This window comes from Alligator sinensis, unplaced genomic scaffold (genome assembly GCF_000455745.1).
Source record: "Alligator sinensis unplaced genomic scaffold, ASM45574v1 scaffold77_2, whole genome shotgun sequence".
NCBI classification, from domain to species: domain Eukaryota; kingdom Metazoa; phylum Chordata; order Crocodylia; family Alligatoridae; genus Alligator; species Alligator sinensis.
In genome coordinates, this window is record NW_005842016.1 from 28,324 (window position 1) to 49,666 (window position 21,343).

General features: G+C 45.8%; 1 protein-coding gene across 24 annotated transcripts in view; it reads right to left on the reverse strand.

Moving 5' to 3' along the window:
* MYOCD (myocardin) overlaps positions 1-21,343 on the reverse strand; it is a 94,176-nt gene that overhangs the window by 10,911 nt on the left and 61,922 nt on the right. For 19 of the 24 annotated variants that reach the window (XM_025202154.1, XM_025202156.1, XM_025202155.1 and 16 more), the window contains 5 exons: positions 18,737-18,912; positions 15,954-16,073; positions 12,845-13,092; positions 11,694-11,847; positions 1,488-2,441 (listed from right to left, as the gene is read on the reverse strand). In XM_025202154.1, coding sequence (XP_025057939.1) covers positions 1,488-2,441; positions 11,694-11,847; positions 12,845-13,092; positions 15,954-16,073; positions 18,737-18,912 — 1,652 coding nt within the window. The remainder of the gene's footprint in view (positions 1-1,487; positions 2,442-11,693; positions 11,848-12,844; positions 13,093-15,953; positions 16,074-18,736; positions 18,913-21,343) is intronic. The other 5 variants (XM_025202174.1, XM_025202173.1, XM_025202172.1 and 2 more) reach the window with 2 other exon arrangements.

Genomic DNA, 21,343 nt, shown 5'->3' on the forward strand with positions numbered 1-21,343 from the left:
GGGAGAAGGAATCCACAGCATACATACAGGCTGGGGGGTTCCCCTCTTGAAAGCACAGAGGTGGAAAGGGATCTTGGAGTCATTATTGACTCCAAGATGAACATGAGCCACCAATGTCAGACCACAGCCAGCAAGCCCAGCCATACCTTGTCATGCATCTAAAGGTGCATCTCAAGCTGGTCCAGAGAGGTGATACTCCCCCTCTATGCGACTTTAGTCAGGCCGCAGTTGGAGTACTGTGTCCAGTACTGGGCGCCGCACTTTAAAAAGGATGTGGCCAGCCTGGAGAAAGTTCAGAGGACGGCCACCCGCTTGGTGAGAGACTGAACCTGTTCAGCCTCAGCAAGAGGAGGCTGAGGGGGGACCTGGTGGCTGCCTACAAGCTCATCAGGGGGGATCAACAGCAAATAGGCAGAGCTCTTTTCTCCCCAGCACCACCTGGGGTGATGAGGAACAATGGTAATAAGCTGATGGAGAACAGGTTTAGGTTAGAGATCAGGAGGCAATATTTTACAGTTAGGGTGGCCAGAATTTGGAACCAACTTCCTAGGGAAGTGGTCCTCACTCCTACCTTGGGTAAATTAAAAAATAGGCTAGGTGATCACCTGTCTGGGGTCTTGTGAACCCACCATTCATTCCTGCCTGTGGCAGGGAGTCAGGCTAGATGATTTGTTCAGGTCCCTCCTACTATGAAACTATGACTTAGTTACCTCATTGCAACTTTATTCCACCCTGTTCACATCCTGAAAATCCATTAATGCAGCTACTTTTGTAACACTATCATCGACCCATAAGACCAAGTTATTGCAAAAAAGTCACTCAGGGTCCCATCACACAGAAACTTGAGCAGGGTGGAATAGAACTGCAATCAGACACCTAAGTCCACTTATACACCTGGTAGAACAGAATCTGGCTCTGGGTGTATCTGGCCAGTGCATAGCCTACTCAGCATGCTCAGTATATGGGTATGTGCTTATGCATTTACACTGCACAGGTAATATTGGGTAACAGAATCGCTAGCTATGAAATAGGAGCTCTTACGCAACTAGAAAATTGCTATGGCACACAAAGGGTAATAGAAATCTGCCTGCCAGACATCTGGAAAACTAGGAAGAGGGAGGGTCAGAGAAACAGAGCTTCAAACCTGTTTTAAGCAAGGTGGGGCTTGAACCTGAATGAATCACTTGCTTCCTTGTTAAGTGTCTTAACCACACTGCTGCAGGGCTAAAATATAATGGGTACTGCGACTGTTCCCCCTACTCTTAATTTAGTATGGACCTTACCATGATTGCACTGCATAACCATTGGGAGGGTAATGTACGTGCATTGCATAACTCTTGTGACAGAAACAGTCATACCAAAGCCTGATCTCAGCCTCATCCCAAGGTCAGAGAAATCTGCATAAGCAATCCCTAAGATAACCATGAATACAAATAAATAACCTTTCTATAGAGACGAGATTGGTTGTTAGGGCATCCTACACTTACCGGAGCTGTGTGGAGACAACTGCTGGCTTGTGGGGAGACACTGCGACCTTCGCCCTGAGAGCCAGGGGAAACTGAGAGAAGGGAATGGCTATTTGGTGATGGTGGCAGGCTGATATGTTTTGGGCTCTTTGCAGCCCCAAGTGGAGAGTGCTGGGGAGAGCACTGTGGGCTGAGGAATGTGGAGGATGTGATGGCACTCTGACCTGCTGACTCCATGCAATGACTATTTACAATGTGAGGCAGCTGCGGCACGCCACAGTCACTTAATTTATTTGACTGACTGGCTTGGTCAATCAAGGCAGTTTGTTTTGATGCAAATGGACAACTAGCTACCGCATTTTCTTGCTTGATGGGACCTGCAAAGAAATGCTGTGGTGGGGAATGCTTCTCCTCAAGGCCACTGGTTCTTTTCCGCTTCTGGAGTTGCATCCGCAGCTCTTCCACCTGCCTCTGCTCTTGTTGTAGCTTCCACGTAAGTTCATTAATGACTTTCTGCTTTTCCACCAGCATTTTGTCTTTTTCTGTATCAAGCCCTTCTAGCTCCAGCTGGATGCTCCCTCCATTCATGCTGCTCATGAGGCTTTCCTCAGTACTGCCATGCACAGGAGATGGTTGAAGACCAAACTGTGGAGAAGACATTGGTCCATCGTTGAATGTGTCTGGCAAAGAGCCACTAACAGAGAGGTCAGAAGATGCTGGGGAGATAGGTGGGGTAGAGCTGGTGCTCCCGAAGTGATAGAAGCCATTGGATAACATGCTGGCTGATGACTGTGACTGGTAGCTTGACAGGGTGTTTGTTGGGGTGACTGGAAAGGTGACAGTTGTTATTTCACTGAAGTTTGGCACTGTGCTGCCACTGCTTTCCTGAAAGGGTCTCAGACGCTCCATTAGTGCTGTTTTCGTGCCAGATACAGGGAGACCTCTTATTCTGAGCTGCTGCCTCAGTTCTGACACCTAGAAAAAGAGCCAGCCACTCAGTTACATTCACTTTGACATATGTTCTCATCACCATGGGGAAATCACTTGGTGGTTTTCCTGTTTTCTACTTTATGGGCCTTCCATGCTCGTTGTCCAGAACCTCTATACACAGCCCAGCTGTCCACCCTAACAGCCATATCTTGTCCTAGCAGAAATAACGGATTTCCTTCCTCAGTAACCATGGCCACTGTATGTGGAGAGACACCGTGCCATGAACAAGTAACTTGGGCAGCAATGCTCCTAGAAGAGTTATGCTCATAGTACTCATGCAACACAAGTGTGGTTTGATGCCTATCTCCAGCAGCTGGCCCAACTCTTGATTCTGGTGAGTGTGCTACTACCGTTTACAAGCTAACAGGCTAGTGAAGATCCTATTTCAATTTACATGCTCAAATGGCACTTTTAAGATGTTTAACTGCCGCTGTAGGCACTTATACAGAGTTTGTGATCCTACCCTCATGCAGCGTAGATGCAGAAACATCCACTCAGTTACTGCGCATATTTAGTGGGCTGTGTTCTGGCTGGGAAGGTAAGTGGTTCCATAATTGCCTGACCTGAGTGAATGAATGTCACAAAAACCCATGACTAGCAGGTGTTAAATGCTATCCTTTTGAGGCTGGCTTCCTGGGAAGTCAAAAGAAGGAGGTATGTGGGGAGAGGAAGAAGTAAGCACGCCAGAGGGTGTATGGCTCAATAAATGAGTTCTGCTGCTCTGGAAGTGATGGGCCTTTGGAAAAAAAAAGTCCAGGCTAAAACCCCAGTGGGGCAGGAGCTTTCCTGCTATTTTCCATCCATTTTATCGAACAGTTAGTAAATGCAATGTGCAGTGGCTCAGCTTCAAAAGAAACACTTGGCAGGGCAACTGCATAGTGCCTAACCTGTGGCCTGGTATTTCAAGCACCATACTTGGAAACATTTTTCGTATATCCCTTCTTCTGAAAAAGACTGGCCTGGGACCTTAATCATGCCTGAGTTTAAAGTAACAAAGTCTAAAAGGAATGTAAAATGATAGAATCATAGAAAAGTAGGGCTGGAAGACACCTCCAGAAGTCATTTAATCCTAGTCCACCCCCCTGCTCAAGGAGGGCTTATCCCTGTCTAAAAACCATCCTAGGCAAGTGTTTGACCCATTCTTAAAAACTTCAGGAACTACCCTCATGCTCAACTACCAGGCATAATGTCCAAAACTTCAAAAACCCTTTAACTTGCCACAGGAAAAGCAGGAGGGATGGGAGCAGGGTAAATGTGTGAGCTGTGAATTCCATTATGCCAATGTGGGCCTTTGTTCCTTGCAGTGACTATGCTGTAAAACAGATTTATGAGTCATTTAGAAATCTGAGCCACAGAATCTAGGGTCTGCCTACACTTCTGCACTGCTATGAGTGTAGCTTGTGTCATATACCAGAAATAGCCTTAAATTAGCTGGCTTAGATAATGCTAACAATGTAGACAGAACAGTACAGGCACCAACAACCACTCAAGAATCTGGGGAAGTACTTGAGTGCTTAGCTGCCTTATTGAGCTCGGTGCTAATTCAGCTACACTACTAACAGGATTTAAACTCACTAGTTTAAAGGCAATTAGGGGGCAAAAGCATGATTTTTATTATCACTTTGTTACTGCTTTCATGATCCAAAGCAGAGGGCTCTGTGAACCATACCAGCCCCTGTAATTTTATACTCTCTTCACTTGCTCTGAAGTCCATATTTTCAGTTCTATCATTGATATGCTACCCTAGGATACTTAAGAGACTTCAAAAGGCAAGTATTTTTGTGAGTGATATCATTATTGAATCAACTGAAGAGCTACAGGGGATCTAGATAAGGTTTCAGGTACCATATACCTTTCCTCAGGTCTCTGAAAGTGCAGACAGATACAGGTTTCCCTTGATTTATATGGTAGATACATTCCCAGGGAATGGCACGTAAATCGTATTCACATAAAGTGAACCTACTTTACAATGAAACAGATAGGGATGTGTTTCCATGGTGGTGAGGGAGGGAGGGAGGCTGGGGCTAGGGAAGGGGCAGGGAGAGGGGCACGGCTCAGCCCAGTGCCTGCCAGCAGGCAGCGTCTGCTGCTCCCAGGGTTGCACCAGGGCAGCACCAGGCTCTTTGTGGCACTCCGGGTGGGTGGCAGTCCCAATCACCCCACTTTTCCCCATTCACCCCACTGCTCCACTTCTCCCCACTCACTGCAGCCCCTGCTGCAGCAGCCCTGGAAGTAGCTGACGTCAGCAGCCTGCAGCCACTGGGCTGCACTGTGCCCCGAACCCCCGATTCAGTGCAGCCCAGCAGCTGCAAGCAGGTGGCATCCACCGCTCCCCGGCCTGGACCACGATGTGTGCACGCAGCAGCCACTGCAGGCTGGGGCTGGTGGTGGCACCAGGGTCTTCCCGGCACTCAGCAGTGGTGCTGGGAGGGCAGGTTGCGGGGGGGCTATGGCAAATTTTATGGTGGCAGCAGCTCTCCTCCCATTGCTGTGGCCCACCCCAAGTGCCAGGAAGAGCCCGGTGCCACTGCCAGCCCCAGCCTGCTTTTGTCTCGCTGCAAGCTGCTGCCCGCCCCTGCTGCAGCCCTGGGAGTGGTGGATGCCTCCTGCTTACAGCCACTGGGCTATGCCATGCTGGGGGGTTTGGGGCACAGTGTCCCAGGGGAAGCAGAGCCCCAGGGGGTTTGGGGCACAGCACAGCCGAGCAGCTGCAAGCCACTGGCATCGGCCGCAAGCCGCTGGCATCCGCCACTCCCAGAGCAGCTGCAGCAGAGGCTGCGGTGTGGGGCCCGAGCCCCATGGCCTTTTCTCCGCCCCTCCGCTCATGGCCCTTTCCTCTCCCCTCACGAACTCACAGACTTACCTGCTTGGGCTGTGGGGAGCTCACCTATGCCAATCGCATAACAGCGAATTTACCTCACAGATAATGAATTTCAGGTATGAAAAGGGCCATAGCATAAGAGTGAATTCGCATAAATCAAATTCTCATAAATCGAGGGAAACCTGTATAACATTTGAACAGTTTCAAAAGTGTCATCTATTAGGAACTGGTTTACAATTGTCCCTGGTTCGAGGTGTCCACATGTACATTGCCAAGGGTTTAAGTAAAATGGTCAGGTTTTAGGGTTTGCAGTGCTGCCAAAATCCCACGAGGGGTGGTAGAGTACCCAGACCAGAACGCCTTCTAGGGATCAGTGCCTTGCCTTTCCCTAGGATTCTCCTAGATGGGGAGGAAGACTCAGATTGGCTGGGCACCAAGAAAGAACAATATATCATGACCTACAATTGTAATTTCTGCTCTCATAAAAATTGAGTTAAAAATACTGATTCAGTTTAAGAAAGACCATCATTATACTTTACCAATGTCTAAGTGGTATGACCCTGAAGTGTGTGTAAGTGAGGGGTAGGCAGCTTGGGCCCCCTGACAGGAAATGAATCCCACTCAGTGGGATCTCAGGCTCATTTGGAGTGGAGATGAGAGTGCTCCTGGTTTCCAAGTGCTCTTGGGGCTGAGTGCCCCCCCTGCTTGTGTTTCCTAGTGAGCAGTGTGCTCTGGGGCTCCCACAAGATGTTCTCAGATTTTCCACCCCTGCCCTGGAAAGCCATGTTGTCAATGCCACCTTCCTGCTAAGGACCTTGTGCTCTAGTGTCCCAGACTCATTTGGGGTGGGCAGTGGGCATAGAGGGGCTTCCAGGTGTTTGGGGTCCTGAGGGGCGTCCTGCTTATGTGGGCCTGACTGCTCCAGAATCCCCCCAGGATCTCCATGGCAGGGTTTGAAAAGCCATGAAGATCATGGAGTGGGGTGTTCCTTAAGCACCAGGCCCCCTGGGAACCATAAGCAGGGGCCACTCAATTCCCCATTACCTGGCAACACCTTTGTTTTCACCACCCCCATCTCCCATATGACCCAAGGATGTTGCTGCCTAGTGTCTGTAGAAGGACAGTGAAACTGAAATGGAGGCTTTCCACTTCCCCACCCCTGCAGGCTGTGGTCTATGTAGGTAAGAGGTGTTTGAACAGTAGAGTCCTGGCTGCATTCTAGAGTAGCTCATTACCCTGAATAGTTTTGGTAGAGGGTGTGGGGATGGGGTGGGGGGCATGAGAAGTGAAGTTTGGGATCCCTGAAGGACTGACTAGACACTATACTCCGTGTTTGCACATAACTTTGAACCAGCTCATGGAGGACTGGCTCAAAAAAGTACTTGATTTTCCCTGTACTCTTTGATACATTCCAGGAATTTTAAGCTGGTCTTAAGTGGCATGTATATCTAGACTCTTGTGTTTAAAATGTCTTTAGAATGTACTAAACATTACATCTGTCCACACCCCAAGAAAAAAGCAGACAAAGCAGAGCTAAACAGGAGATAGAACCGTGTAAAACTCCATTTGTAAATAGCAGTAGGATGTAACACATACTATCAGGTAAAGAGACAAGAGTAATGTAGTGGAAAGGATAATCCAATAATTGGAAGAGCAAGACAGGTTCCAGAGAGCTGTTACCACCTATAGAGTTTCAAGAGATTGTCTGGGATTAGGTAAATTATAATGGACCATTACGTTAATGTCTGTGTTAATTACCTGGTTCTTAGTGTCTTAAGTGCTAATGTACTTCTGTTCTCAGGGTTGTCTCTTAAGATGTTTTGTAAATTTGAGCAGGAGAACTGAGAGACCAGAAAGAGAATGATGTTTTTCTGTAGAAAATGTTCTCCTACCTGTGTTCTAGTATCTCTGTCCTTTATCTTTATTCCATGATCGTTCTTTCTGGTGCATATTTCTGTCTGGTGTTGCCCACATAGTTTCCATGCTGGCATTTGGTGCACTGGATGAGGTATACCACATTCTGGGATAGACATATGCAGCATTTGTGAATTCGGTTGTTTCCATTGTGGAAGGTGTTGATCACTGTGGCAATAGAAATGACCTGACAGGTTTTGCACCTATTGTTAAGGCAGGATTGGGTCCTATTAAAAGCCTGTTGATCATAAGAGTTCACTTCTGATGATGAGTTGGGCAAGGTTAGGGGACTGTATGAAAGCCCAGTACCACTGGATGCTTCTCCTTAATTGCCCTTAAAGTGGTGGCATAAGAACATAAGAAGCGCCCCACTAGGTCAGATTAATGGTCCATCTAGCACAGTATCCTGTGTTTGACAGTGGCAGGAGTGGATGCTTTAGAGGAAGAGCACTGAACAGGGTACAGCTGGAGTGATCTGCTGTTCATTACTCTCCCTGGCATCCATCACCACTGGCAATCCCTTGCAGTCGAGGATGATTGTCTTCTGCAGTTGTTTTATCCATGGGTCTGCAGGTGGATTACAGGTCAATCTGGGATTGACAGGTTCTACTGCAACTCACACAAGTGTTTCCATGGGGAGTGGGTGGCTCTGGATTCTTGGTTCAGTGTGCAACATGCTGTTTCTGCTGCTCCTGCTTTTCTGTCTCCTGTTGTCATCATGAGGTTTCAAAGTACTAAGATCCTTGCAGCAGATTCTTCCTCCATTTGGGGCGATCCTGCACAATACTCTCTCATGAGTTGATGTTGCTTTTTTTCAAATTGGCCTTGAAAACATCCTTGAAGCACTTTCTCTGCCCTCCTCTTCAGCATATGCCTTGACTGAGCTAGGAAAATAAAACTTGCTTCATGAATCTGGAGTCAGATATCTGGATGATGTGACCAGTTCAGTGAAACTGATGTTGGACTAGACAACCTTCTTGTAACTACTGCCTTCATGCCAGTTCATGACTAGGAGCTTCCAGGCCTCAAAATCCTACTCCTGTCATCACTAACTGGTTGCTGAAGAGCTTGAAATATATGCTAAAGCTGTTTTCATGGAAGATGCTTGTGTGTGAGTTCTTTTATCATGGAGAAACTGCTACACATCAGCTTCCACATGGGACCTTGATCCAATGGCAAAGAGGCCAAGACAAGTGGAGATCTTGTTCCACTGCAGCCTTCATCTGCCTTCACAGCTGTTGAGATTCTAACATCTTCTTCCACCTGCTCTGCTGTTAAGGACTTGTAGAACCATGGCTGAGGGCTGGACAGGGTTATTATAGTGGCGACCTGTACTCGCCATGTTATAGTGCTGTCAGAGGATATATGTGGCTTTCCAGGAAGAAGAGCATTGCCATCTGCTGCCCCAACCTTATCTTGGTGGTGATGCCACTGCTTGGTTTGTGACTGCTTATTTGTCAGCATTACCCCTGCTTATTTCACAGATAACCTCCCTGAAGGTCATTCCAGTATCTGCCACCTGTGGACATGCTGGGTAGTAACACAGCATCCACCATCATTGATTTAAAGGTGTCAGAAGAAATATCTATAACTGTTCTATTTAATAGATACCATATTTACTTGATAAATCCCCTCCCCCATCATCAGCATACTGGGAAAAAAGCTCCTTAACTCATAATTGCATGTAAGAAAAACTTACGAAATACTTTGATGCAAAAAGCAGTACGTGCTCAATAATGGAAACCAACTATGAACCTGAATAAATTCAGTTAATATTGACCATGGCTATAAAACATATTGTCCATATTGGACAAACATGTTGATAAGAACCTATTACAAAAATGAGTCGGTACAACCTACTTAAATAACATATATATTAGTCTATCTTTTTTTAACCATTCACCCAGAATCCCTATGTCACTCCCTCTCTCAGCCTATTGCATATGATTAGTGTGGGCCTACTTTCCATGAAGTGGAGTTGGATCAGGTTGGCCTGTGCCTCATCTGTGTATAAATTTTTGGAGGATCCCAGGACTAATGACAAAAACACCCAGTTCCAGTCCTGAGTGTGGTGTTAATTAGCACAAGGATCCTTTGGGGAGGGTATCTGGGGTACACATACGAACTGAGTGAGCAGTGCTGAGCTGTGGAGTCACCATGATTTTAAACGCTGTTGACTCTGCAGGGGCCCAGCCAAATGATCTCTAGGCTAAATCTAGTTCTGGTTCTGGTTTAATATCATGCACAAAGACATGTGGCACAGGATCTTCTAACTTCCCCCTAGTGGGGAAGAGGGTGATGACAGTGAGGAAGAGCAAGAGACAAATGGAACTGAGGATGGCAACACCGACAGCAGTAGCGGGTCCTCCAGTGGGAGCTGGAGCGACAGTCACATGAATGACAGGCGAACTGAGTATGTGACCCTGCAAGCAGGTAGGGGTTGCCTGGTTTGAGAGACCAGAGTTTGTTTGTGGATATAGAATGCGGTGTGGATATTGTAATGGGTCTGGGTGGCCAGCAGGCCTTTGCATGGGTGTGTGGGCTGCACGGGCACAGTTTCTATAACAGGCTATGGTTCTCTTTGTGGAGCGATACTTGGCGTGTAGATATATATAACCTCATATATATATATAAAACAAAATAAAAAGTTTTTTCAACCTTTGGTATAGGTATTCCATAAACACACTTTTTGGCACATATATATGAGCCCTGAATTGATGCATTTTATCTTTTTATCTTTTTTGAAGCTGCTACAAATTTTAGCACAGGTATTCCATAAGCACACTTTTAAGCAAAGGTAAAATATATCAATTCTGAGTGATCTAAGTCTCTGGATACTATATGCAAATTACCACTGGTATGTTTATTTCAAGATCAGTAGGCGTGTCTACATGAGGCACTTGATGCCCATTGCATTAATTCTGTTGTACATTAGTGTGGCTGGCAAAACCCATGGTAATGCACTAATGTGCAGTAGATTACTGTACTAGGCATTAAGCATCACAAAAAAGCATTCATCTGTGCTAATGCACAGTATCTTTAGTCCAATGGGTGTTAAACATCACATAAAAAGTATTCATCTATGGTAATACGCAATAGAGCCAATTATGGCATGTTAAGTTAGTACCTGTTATTAGAGGTACTAAACTTAGTGTGCTGTAATTATGGTGCATTAATGAACGTGTAGTTTGCTGTTAACTTCCCTGTGCTCAGGGAGAATAGGGTCTGAAATTAAGGAGAGGGGGAAGAGGCTGAAGAGGGAAGAAGGTCTGGGGGCAGAGGGCAAGAGGGCTACCTGATCCTCCAGATTTATTTTCTCTGCTTTAGCAGTGGGAGGGGGACACATTTGAGGCAAATTTCCACTAATTAGATTCTATAACTGGAAAATGATAACAAATTTATACATTTTTCATATATAGGATCTAATTATTTGGGGGGCGTCTTATATTCAGGGTTGTCTTATACTTGAGTAAATGTGGTATTAATAGATCTATCCAGTGAGCTTGAGTCCAGTTAGTAGCGTAGCTTGGGTAGAACTAGCTGGAAATACTTCTGTCAAGGTCTGGTCATTTTCAAGTATAGGCTGTAATTGATGATCTTTCTTATGGGGTTAGATGTGAGAAGGTAGGTGACAAGCAGGGGGCTGCAGTTAGTCGGAGTTTTCTTCTTGTATGGTAACACATTGCTGTGAAGTATTTGGGTGACTCTCTCAAAGATACAGTCTACTTCTCTGTTGGAGTGTCCTTGCTGGGTAAAGGTAGTTTTCAGTTTGGCAAAGTAGCTATCATGAGTATTTTCCTCAGAGTAGATGTGGTGGTACCTGAGGACCTGACTGTAATTAGAGCTTTTTTGATGTGTTTTGGATGATCACTGTTTTTATGGATGTAAGTGTGGTGGTCCATAATTTTTTTGTATTCATAGGGTGCCATCTTGGATATAGATCATGGTATCAAGAAAGTTATGTTAGCATAGAAATATTCCAGAGAGAATTTGATTGAAGGGTGGTAGTTGTTGAATCTGTGGTAGAAGTCAATAAGCAAGTCCAGGTGTTCAGTTCAGATGAAGAAAATATATATGTAATGCAGGTTTGGTGGTACACTTTCAAAAAAATTATTCTCCAGATAGCTCATGAAGAGATTGGCATATTGGGGAGCCATCGTTATGCCTACAGCTGGGCCCAGGGTTTGGTGAAAGTGTTTACTGCACAAAGGCAGCCTGGAGTTTTGCATAGGCCTTGTTCTATTAGCTATTTAGCTCTGCTGTGTCTGCTTTCTTCTCAGAGTCCTGAAGAAGGCAGCATGGTGCCTAAAGGCTTGTCTATGTCCCTCCCAACTATACATTTTTTTTTCAGTAAAAGGTATCATCTACAGAAATCCTTGCCTCTCACACTTTTCCTCAATCATCATGGCTACAGCATCCCCTCAACTCCAAGAGAATTCAAAACATTTTGATTCAAAGGCATTCTGTTACTAGGTAAAAAAGGACAGGAGGTTAACACTCACCTTCAGATCATCCAGGTTAGAAGGCAGAGGGCCTGGTTTCATAGAAGACACACAGCTCTGTCCTGAAAAAGTAGTTTTCACTGAAGAAAGAGGGGTATTGTTCACAGGAGTTGATGACGAGTTTGAACTTTTGACCATTTGTTCACTTGAATGCCTGAAATGACAGTGGATATATTTATTGTAAGAATGCCCAGTTTTGGTAACAGCACTCAGTGCCATATTTACTGCTAGCAACTTGGGTAGCCAGAGGAGAGCCCCTCCAGAGTGACAACATGGCTTAGTGGCTACATTGGAGATTTCTCTTATTGCTTAAAGGTATGTCTGAAGGGGTTACAGGCCCCAGGAGATTATGCACCCAATTGAGAAGGGGATTGTAAAGAATATTGGAGACCCAAGAAAAGGACATGGGACAGCTCCAGCAAAGATCTCAGCAGGAGCCCACAGAACTTTACCCCATTTTTGCCTGTACAGTGAAGCTGGAGAGGTTGGATTGAGGATGTTTAGCAGTCAACATTATTATTTTCTTTTTTATTTTGTATCCAAGTCCAAATTAGCCAAAACTAATTCCAAATCCAAGAGCGCAGAACTGTAAGTGGCCCTACTACCGGCAAACATCCTCCACCTGCACCTGGGGCTTCAGATGCTTCCAAAACCTTTGGCAGGCATCCTACGTGCAGGTCCAAGCCCGGAAGCTTGGGGTTTGGATGCCCCCGAGTTTTGCTTGCCCTCAGCCATAAGGCCCTCAGAGCAAGCAAGGGAGGAGACTCCCATTTCCATAAACTGGGCTTAAAGCCACTGCACCTCAGCGGGTACTGAACCATGCCAGAAGAACAGTTCTCCTGTGAAGCAGTTCAGGAAAACTGCCTTTTTGGACACAGATACATGGTATTTCCCCTGCCAGGTTAAGAAGCCACTACGCTTGCCCTGAGCCTTCAAGTTAATTTCATGGATTCTCAGAAATGAGGGATGACTGGCCAATAGGAACATGAATAAGGTTGTGATGGGGCTACATTTGCAAGTCTCCCACACAGAGCCGAGAGCTGGTACAAACAGGCACATAGGCATAAACGTGGAAACTGCACGGAAAACTTAGGTGGTCAGAGAAGCAACTCTGGGACCCTCAGAATAATGAGCAGACACTGCTGACTCACTTAAGCTGTGCTTGGTGGATTCCTTGATAGCTGAAGTGCTGTTGCTGCTGCTGTTGGCTGAGGATTTGCAGCTGTAGAAAGAGCTGCTGCTGCTGGAGGAGTCTGGCATAGGCTGAGTCCATGGGAGGAGGAGATTTCTCAGCTTTCTGATCAGGTGGGATGTACTGGTGATACTTCAGCTTCTTCACTTTTGGCTTGGTATCCTTGGGCTTTTTGTGGCGGTTCTTGCTATCACCAGAGGACTTTGACTGTGTGTTGTAGAGAGAGAAGGACAGGGATTAGCTGAGAAATTAACCCCTGAGCTACAGGCTGGTGAAGATGAAGTCATTCTTATCTCTAAATTTTAGTCATGTAAACAAGAGGTGGGCACATCCTGTCCCCTCACAGTCACCGATCAGGGGATAAAAATATGTGATCCTAATGGTGGGGGCCTATTGGTCCATTCCTCCTGGTTGTTGCCAGACCAAACCCTGAACCTGCATATGTGATGCACTTAATTCCAGTCATACTAGAGTTACAGAGAGAGTTCAAGGGGAGTCTTTTGCCCAAGAGTCTCTTTTGTCTTGCATCTGTAATCCTAATGTGTAACACCTACCCTTTTAGCCAGTAGTCAATGTGGTAAAGTCTGATGATCAGAATCTAGAGAACTGCACATATTGGGGCTGCTCTGGACTTCGAGATTTTGCTGGTTTGATTTTAATGCCTCCAATAGAAAATCCCCATGTATTGTTGCCTAGATAATTAAAATCAATATAAAATGAGGGGACCCTCAGCTACCAAAGCTAAGATATGTCCCCTTGGTTTGAACAGATAGGCTTTATACAAGCCCCAAAGGTCCACACAGTTGGGTTTCCTTCAGGCCAAAATAGATGCAACCCTATCCTCAGCCCAACCCACAGATACTCAACTCTCAGACCTGTAAGTGAGAGTTCATTGATTGTGGCTACTGGGTCAGTGCACGGGAGGAATCCAGCTAGTAATCCAGTAGTAGGGTAGATTAGCTCATTTCCTGTCCTGAAGGGATTAACTCTAGATGGGACAACTAAACCAAACACAGAACAGGAAAAAGTAGCTCCTCAAATGAAGAGGTTGGGAGTCCTGGTGAACAAAGGAGAGAGGAGGCTGCTGGAAGGGGAAGGTTCATTGAGAGTGAAGCACCAAGAAGCAAGCTAGGAACCAGTAACCACTCTGAACAGTGAATATCATGGTCCTCACTATGCCCAGGGCTGCTAAGCAAGTAGACAGCCATGTGGTGTCCCAGGGTAAGGTTTTGCGTATTCCTTCAGCAGAGCCCCAGGCAGCACCGCTCTAGGGCAGATTTCTGTTGCACTTTACAGGCCCAAATGGCAGTTTGCAACTGCATAACCAACAGTTTTTACATTTATGCATAGTTTGTGGTTCTATTCTATGTCCAATGTAGGCACATAAGCATCCACTGAGGTACTTAGCACGCAAAGAAGATTGCACACTAGCTCAGTGCTCTAACTGCAAGGCTACAGATTAGATGTCATGCAGTCTCCCTCCAGTCCTCCTTTTGAATCTGGACCTCTACACTGCCAACAGGGAGATACATGGGTCCACATAGAAAAGGACAAGCCAGAGTATATGAGGTTCAGTGAGATAGCTGCTGTCCTAGAAAGAAGCAGACCTTGATTTCTAGTCTGAACAACTTTTTTTCAGTGGGGTAGACATGTCCTTTCTCTCTTCTCTCCATTTTTATATGACTATTAAATGCAATGTGCAATGGTTCTGTTTCAAAAGAAGCACAGGAGTGGTGCCTGGATGCCTAGCCTGTTGTATAGTGATTAGAGCACAGTGTTGGAAAATTGGAGAGACACGGATTCAAATTCCCTTGGCACAAAAAAGCCTAAAAAACAGGTCTTCCACATCCTGGCAAAGTGCCTAACCACTAATGATTAGGTCTAAAACATGGGAGGGCCTCTGTCATTCCACGCCAACATTTCAGTAATTATGTGTCCATGTTGCACAGAAAGCAGGATTTCAAACTGTGTGCAAGTTTAAAAAATGACAGTGGTGTGGCTAGAAAACTGCCATTTTGGTAGGAAAAGTAGAACAGTGTTCTGCTCCGAAAAGGGTTCTGCCTTTTTTCTGAGGAGGCCTATGCAACTAGAAATTAGTCTGCAGGGCCTTCTCAGAAAAAAAATATCATTATCATCACCCCAGTTGTAAAGACCAATGACTACTACACCCCTGGGAATGCAGGAGAACTCCGTACTTCATAAAAGCAAGAGCATCATGAATCTCACACAAGGCTACACAGCACTTCCAGCCTGCAAGGTGCCATCTTTGAAATTCTCTGCATTATCCTGTCATTAGAATCACTGCTACTTGTTAGTTAAGCCTCTGTTTAGCTTGTTTTCATCCAGGCTCAGAAATAGTTTGTATAAATAATCCCGAGCCACTCAGAACCTTCCCCCAAAATTCCCTGCCAGCAAGGGCATGCAATGTTTAACTCTGGGTTAAGTGGAATTGTTTATCAGAGTATTCAGTGCATTAAAACTCAGGTTGCAGAGAGGTTTCAATTCAATTACATTGGAAGGCTCCATTCCTAATGCTTGAAAAGCTGCAGCGTAGTGAGGCTGGATAGATAGCTTCTTCACTTAGAGCACTGAATTGAGCTAATAGGTGTGAGTGAGTGAGGTAAGACAAGGATTTTGGTTGCTTTAAAGAGAACTGTTTTTTGGCTCTTCACTGGACAAACAGCTGGGAGAAAAGATAAGTCAACAATATGAGGCTCAAATTTCCCTTGCACGTATGAGAGGACAAATAGACTCCACCCCTGGGAGGACCATGAATGAAAACAAAGCAGAATATTTGGGTCATTATCTGCCATGGTGACCTGGGAGAAGAATTTTAACCAGGGAGGTGAAGTAAATATTAACAAGGTCCTTGTCCTCCAGTAGATAGCAGCACATCCTAACAGCTATGTCTGTCTTTACACAACTCTGGGTGGGCTTTATTTTTGTGGGTTAAACCTAATTTTAATATAAAATAAGAAAATGTAGATGAACTTTAACCAGCAAAACTCCACTCCTCATGTTATCTTTCTTAGGACTTTCTTGGTAAGGTGATGAAGAGGGTACATTACCTTTACTGCCGTGGGCACTGGAAGTTGGTTATTCACCTGCTTTGGGCTTTCACATTGGCTACTTTGCACTGAAGTCAAATCAGTCACGTTGTTTTCAGAGCCATGGGTATGAACCTGTAACTAAGAGTCAATTACCATTAGTAGGTAGCATGTAACCCCCAAGGAATATAGACAGCATAAGGAAACCCATACTTTGCAATCCCATCATGGACCATAGCACCCCTAACTGTGCATGATTCTACCACCTTCCATGCATGAATAACATAGCATTTCTGTGGGAAGCAGAGATTACTCTCCTTGAACATGCTTTGGTTGCCTGCCTCAGGCTCCAAAGTCCACAAGAAGAGCAGGAGGCTGACTGGGCTTCAGCAATAGCTTCTCAAGCCGGGGAGTGTAAGGAGTAGGCATGGTGAAGCAGGGACCTTGATCCTGCACTGAGACCACTGCTGATCTGATATTAAATTCTCTTACTTTGTACCAGGGTCAGGCTTGGCACCACGTCTTGCTGCAGAGCTCCTCATTTGAGCACTCTATCCTGACTGCATTATCTCTTCAGGTACTCCCGATTCTCTACCTATATCCCACTCATCCTGCCTTATGACTATGGCACGCTGGGGCCTGAGAACCCTCCAGCCCATGTCTAACCCTGTTCTCACCCCCAGGTAGCCTCAGCTTGCACATGTGCTAGCCTGTGCCAGGGCTTGTTTTTCCAACATACAAATGAGAATAAGGTTAACAGGGCTGAGTAGCTAACATGCTGCGCTGCCATCAGCAAAGCCTATGCCACAGGAACTGAGGGACTCTGCTCCTGCGGACCATTTGCCGACACTTAAGCAGAGCACAGCCAAAGCCCATTTGGCAAAAACTCCATCCAATAGAAAATGCCAGAAAAATGGAAGAAAATCTTGTTCCCATCAAAGACCCTGATCTATGCCTGGGTCAGGAGGGCAGCCTGCTCTGGCAGTTTGCATGGGCCATATATGCAGATATTTTTAGAGTCTTATTCAGAGCAAAGTGATTTCTAAGTTCAAGGCACAGCAAATCTTCCCATCTGTAGGTTCAAATGTCCCTGCTTCGGTTTATATAACTGAGACTGAAAGCATTTTATCAGTCCAGTACAATTAGACAAACCAAATAGACAATCATATGGCTACTTGCCATAAGTACTTGGAAAATTGAAGCCCCTGGTGCCAAGTACATTGTGTAACAAAGGCATGGAAGTATAGAGGGTCATATAAGCCAAGAATCTGTCACTTCCAGGTTAACTATTGCTTGCGATCTTTTACAGGACACCCCTTTGCTCTCTGTGACCACTGGAGGCTGATCACCCTGTTGTGATAGCCTGTGCATTTAGGACCAGATTCAGATACAAAAGTAGCTGCATCCATAGATTTTCATGTCTTGAACAGGGTTGTAAAGAATCACACGTAGGTGCCTAAGCCCTCTTGTGCACATAACAGATGAAACAGAATCTGGCCCCTGGAATGGGTCTTGCTCCAGGCTATCATACTAACCACTGTTTCACCAGCAGTTTTAAAGGGATTGTACATGTTTGTTTTTGCAAGAATCTAAGTCTAGGCCCCCAGCTGTCTCAGTCCCTGCCAGGACATGGTTCCTGGGATGTCAGGTAAGGCCCATGGAACTGACATCCCCTCTGCTCTGGAGTTACCATGTGTCTACTGAAGTTGCCAGGTTCCTTTATCAGGTGCTCAGCACCTGTTGGAGGACAGCAATGCTCTGAATCTCCTGGAATAGCTTACCTTCACCTACTCTCACATTGTTTATTGCATTCAAAGGAATTCATTTACTGACCAAAGGCAGCAAAAATTAACTCACTAAGGACTGGTGAAAGAGATTGCTTCTCCCAAAGCCATGTACACAATTTCTGCCAGTAACAAGAGATGCACTAGGATCCAGGAGCTATAACTCCGGAGGCAGCTGCTGGCAGCTGACTCTTACATTCACAGAGATGCTATTTTGATTAAAAAAAGAGCCTTGCCCTGTAGCTGAGTTTCTAATCTGCTCTATGCCTGCTTCCATCCATTCACTAGGCCCCTCATTTTTCTTGGTGCCTGGAAGGCCTTTCCTTGTGCTTTCTCTTATTTCTTCTCCTTCCTACAGTTTCCAAGAAGAAAAGCTGATAGCTTCAAGCTCTCAAAACTACCATCAAAGTAGGTGTGTCTACATCTGCAATTAATGTGCCTGAATTTTCTGAGCAGAAAATTCAGGCTCATTAAAGCACTCTTGGGCACACATTTACACGTGCACCTGCATCAGGGGCAAACTGCACCCAATGAGAACCACACAATCCAGGCCAGGACTACTGCTGCCCTGCTCTGCCCCCCTGCCATGGGATCTCCAAGTTCTGCCACGTGCCAGCTTGGGGAGGTGGGGGAAGCTATCTTGGCGCTGTGACTGCATGTGTGTGTGCGTGTGCGTGTATGCGTGTGCGTGTGCATGCATGCGTGCATGTGTGTGTGTGTGTGTGTGTGTGTGTGTGTGTGTAAGTATAGACAGCTAGCATTTGTATCTACTAGGTGCTGGAAAGAGGCTACAGCAGCCACACAGTAATCCCAAAACAACTTTCCTGGGTGCTCAGCTTTGCCTGACCAAGAGAATAAATGCCCTTGCTTCCTGGCACAATGTATCCATGAAGTCAGAGTGCTTGGGATACTACGTTCATCACATGCTCAAATGTTCCCATTGGGCAGAGAGAATAAGTTTCTCCAAGCTGGCTCATAACATGTGAGCTCAGGCCTGCCACTGCTACTTTCTTTGTTTACCTGAGTTGTTCCTGATGTAGCAGAGGAAATTGGCTCTGAGTTTTTAGTGCCTGTTGCTGACTCTGTGGAGCCTTGGGATTCTTCACCTCTGGCCTGCTCGGGGGACAAGTCATCATTGCTACTATCCTCTTCAAAGGCAAAGGCATCAGATGATTTAGAGAAGCTCACCTGGGTTCCTTAAAAAAAACAAACAACAGCAAAGTGTCAACGATGCATATGCAGAAAGTGTTAGCAGTTGCGTGCAGCACATGTCTCCCAAAATATCTCACTTGCTTTCCCAAACACCTCCACAAAAAAGCATGCCCATGACTGTCATGGGGCACAGGAGGTATAGCTAGGTAGCAAGAGTGATGGCCAAAGCAAGGGAGGATGGTCAATGCAATGAATAATTGCATCTCAGGTCAAGACCATGTTTTGGATAATCTTGAGCTGTACATATATTGCATATAATCTTGCATAGGGACATTCCCTGGAATGGCTTTGCTGAGTTCAGCCATTTGGATACAGAACCCGGTTTTTACATGCAATTGCCTCATAGGGGTGCCCAAAGCCAACCCCTAGAAGCTCATGCCAGATTGAGGTACATACATGCCTGTTTCATGGGCTGCTGTAAGGGTCTAGGAACAGATCTGGGCATTACTTCAAACTGCTTAGAACTGCAGTTGAAAGCTGATCTGAGATGAGAGTCTGGAAGGGAGGAAGTACAGGTGGGCTACACCAGAACTGCAGAGATGAAAGCTTCTGCAGTGGGAACAGTGGGTTTATATTGTGGGCCAGGCTGAGATGAGGATCAGAGGGCACTGTTGAGAGTGGTGAAACCTGTGCCACTGGAATCTACTTGTGTTTACAGTCTATGTCAGTGGTTCTCAAGTGAGGGACTGTGACACCCTTCCAGGGGTGCTGCTGTGCAGGTAGCACCACAGCTAGGTGGAACTGCCTACACCCTTCCTGCAGCCCTTCTTAGTCTGACTCCTACACTCATCCCAGAAACAGAGGCAGGTAGGACTGTCCCACACCCCTCCCATGTTTCCAGGAGGAGCATGCAGGGTCAGAATGGGACGGGCTGTGGCAAGAGTGTATGCTCCAGGTGCGGATCATTAACACTGCTTGTCCAGAGGGGTCAGGCTGGGCTGGAGCAACCCTTTGTACCTCCTCGCTGGAGGAGCTGCGTGCAGGGACATCCAGGGCAGGTAAGATGATTCTCCTCCCCACTAGTCATACCCCTGCCCCCCAGGTTTACAGGAGACATTTGTCCACGGCATGAAACATATTAGTTATGCCCCTAATCCTGCTTGCTTTAGGCAGAAACATATGGCAGCACCCTGATTGCGAACCACTGAGATAAGCTGACGCAACACAACAGTGGTTCACAACTGGGGATATGTTCAAATTGAAAAAAAGGTGTGAAGGGTGCTTTGACTCTGAAAAGGTTGAGAACCACTAGCATGTACCATAGAAGGGCATTGACACATTTGAGTCGTTGCCCTTCAAACTGATTTTATTTCCAATTTCTGTTTATCTGCTTCTTATTCATATATCCAGAGCTGGCTGCAGGGATCGGAATCTGGAAAATCAGGAGCTTTTCAAACATGCTATTCCAACCCTCCAGAGATGATAAGATACAGACTACTATCTTCCAACGGTCCAGATGGGGGAGTGATGGAGGCAGCTTGCTAGTATGTGGCTCCCTCTCCTGGCCTAACACAACTGCGATGACAGCACACAGAAGCATTTGTACTGGCTGTTAAGTGCAATGGTGTGCTTCAAGGTCTCTAACTGAGGCAGTGAAAGGGGAAAATGGGGGTTTTCAGGGGCTGGGACAGGCAATGTAGGAGTTACTCTTCCACTTCAAGACGGAGTGTAAATTAAAGGTGCATCATGGTAAGACAGTCAGTACCTGATCCTGTTTCCCCTATTAGGCATCTAAATGCACTTAAATGCATAAATGCAATTCTATTCCACCCTGTCTGAGTTCCTGAAAAAAAATTAATGCTTCTATTTTTGTGATACACTGTTATCTTAGCCTTAACACCAGGTCTTAAAAAAAGCAGCAAGAATGAGGAGGAGGAGAATCTACCTACCCATGTTTTGCATTGTTTTTCAGGTATTTGAGCTAGGTGGAACAGAGTTGCACTTAGGTACTTAAGTTCACTTACACACTTAATAGGTGGAATATTCTGTAGCCCCGAGAGTGTGAGGTATTTAGGACCATAGGCAATCTGAACATGCATCTGATGAAGTGTGCTTCAATTCGTGGAAGCTTGTGCTCTATATATATGTTTGTGTACACATATACACATGCACATACACACTTTGTTTAGTCTATAAGGTACAAATTTACCCTGCCCTCCATGTAGTTACGTGCCTGGAAAAGGAAAGAAGTCCTTAAACATGCAGGATATCTTTTTCATGGCCACCTTTCCAGTACCACTCTGATCTGGGATTGAACTCTGATATATCTGTACTATTGACTCTGTCTTCCTAGAAGCAGTGTGGCCTTCTCTCTGGTGCCAGGATGCTTACATCAGCAGAGTAATGTATATTCAATTATGTATGGCAGAGTGGCAGAGTTTTCCTACATGCAAGCAGCCTAAACAGCATTTTGAG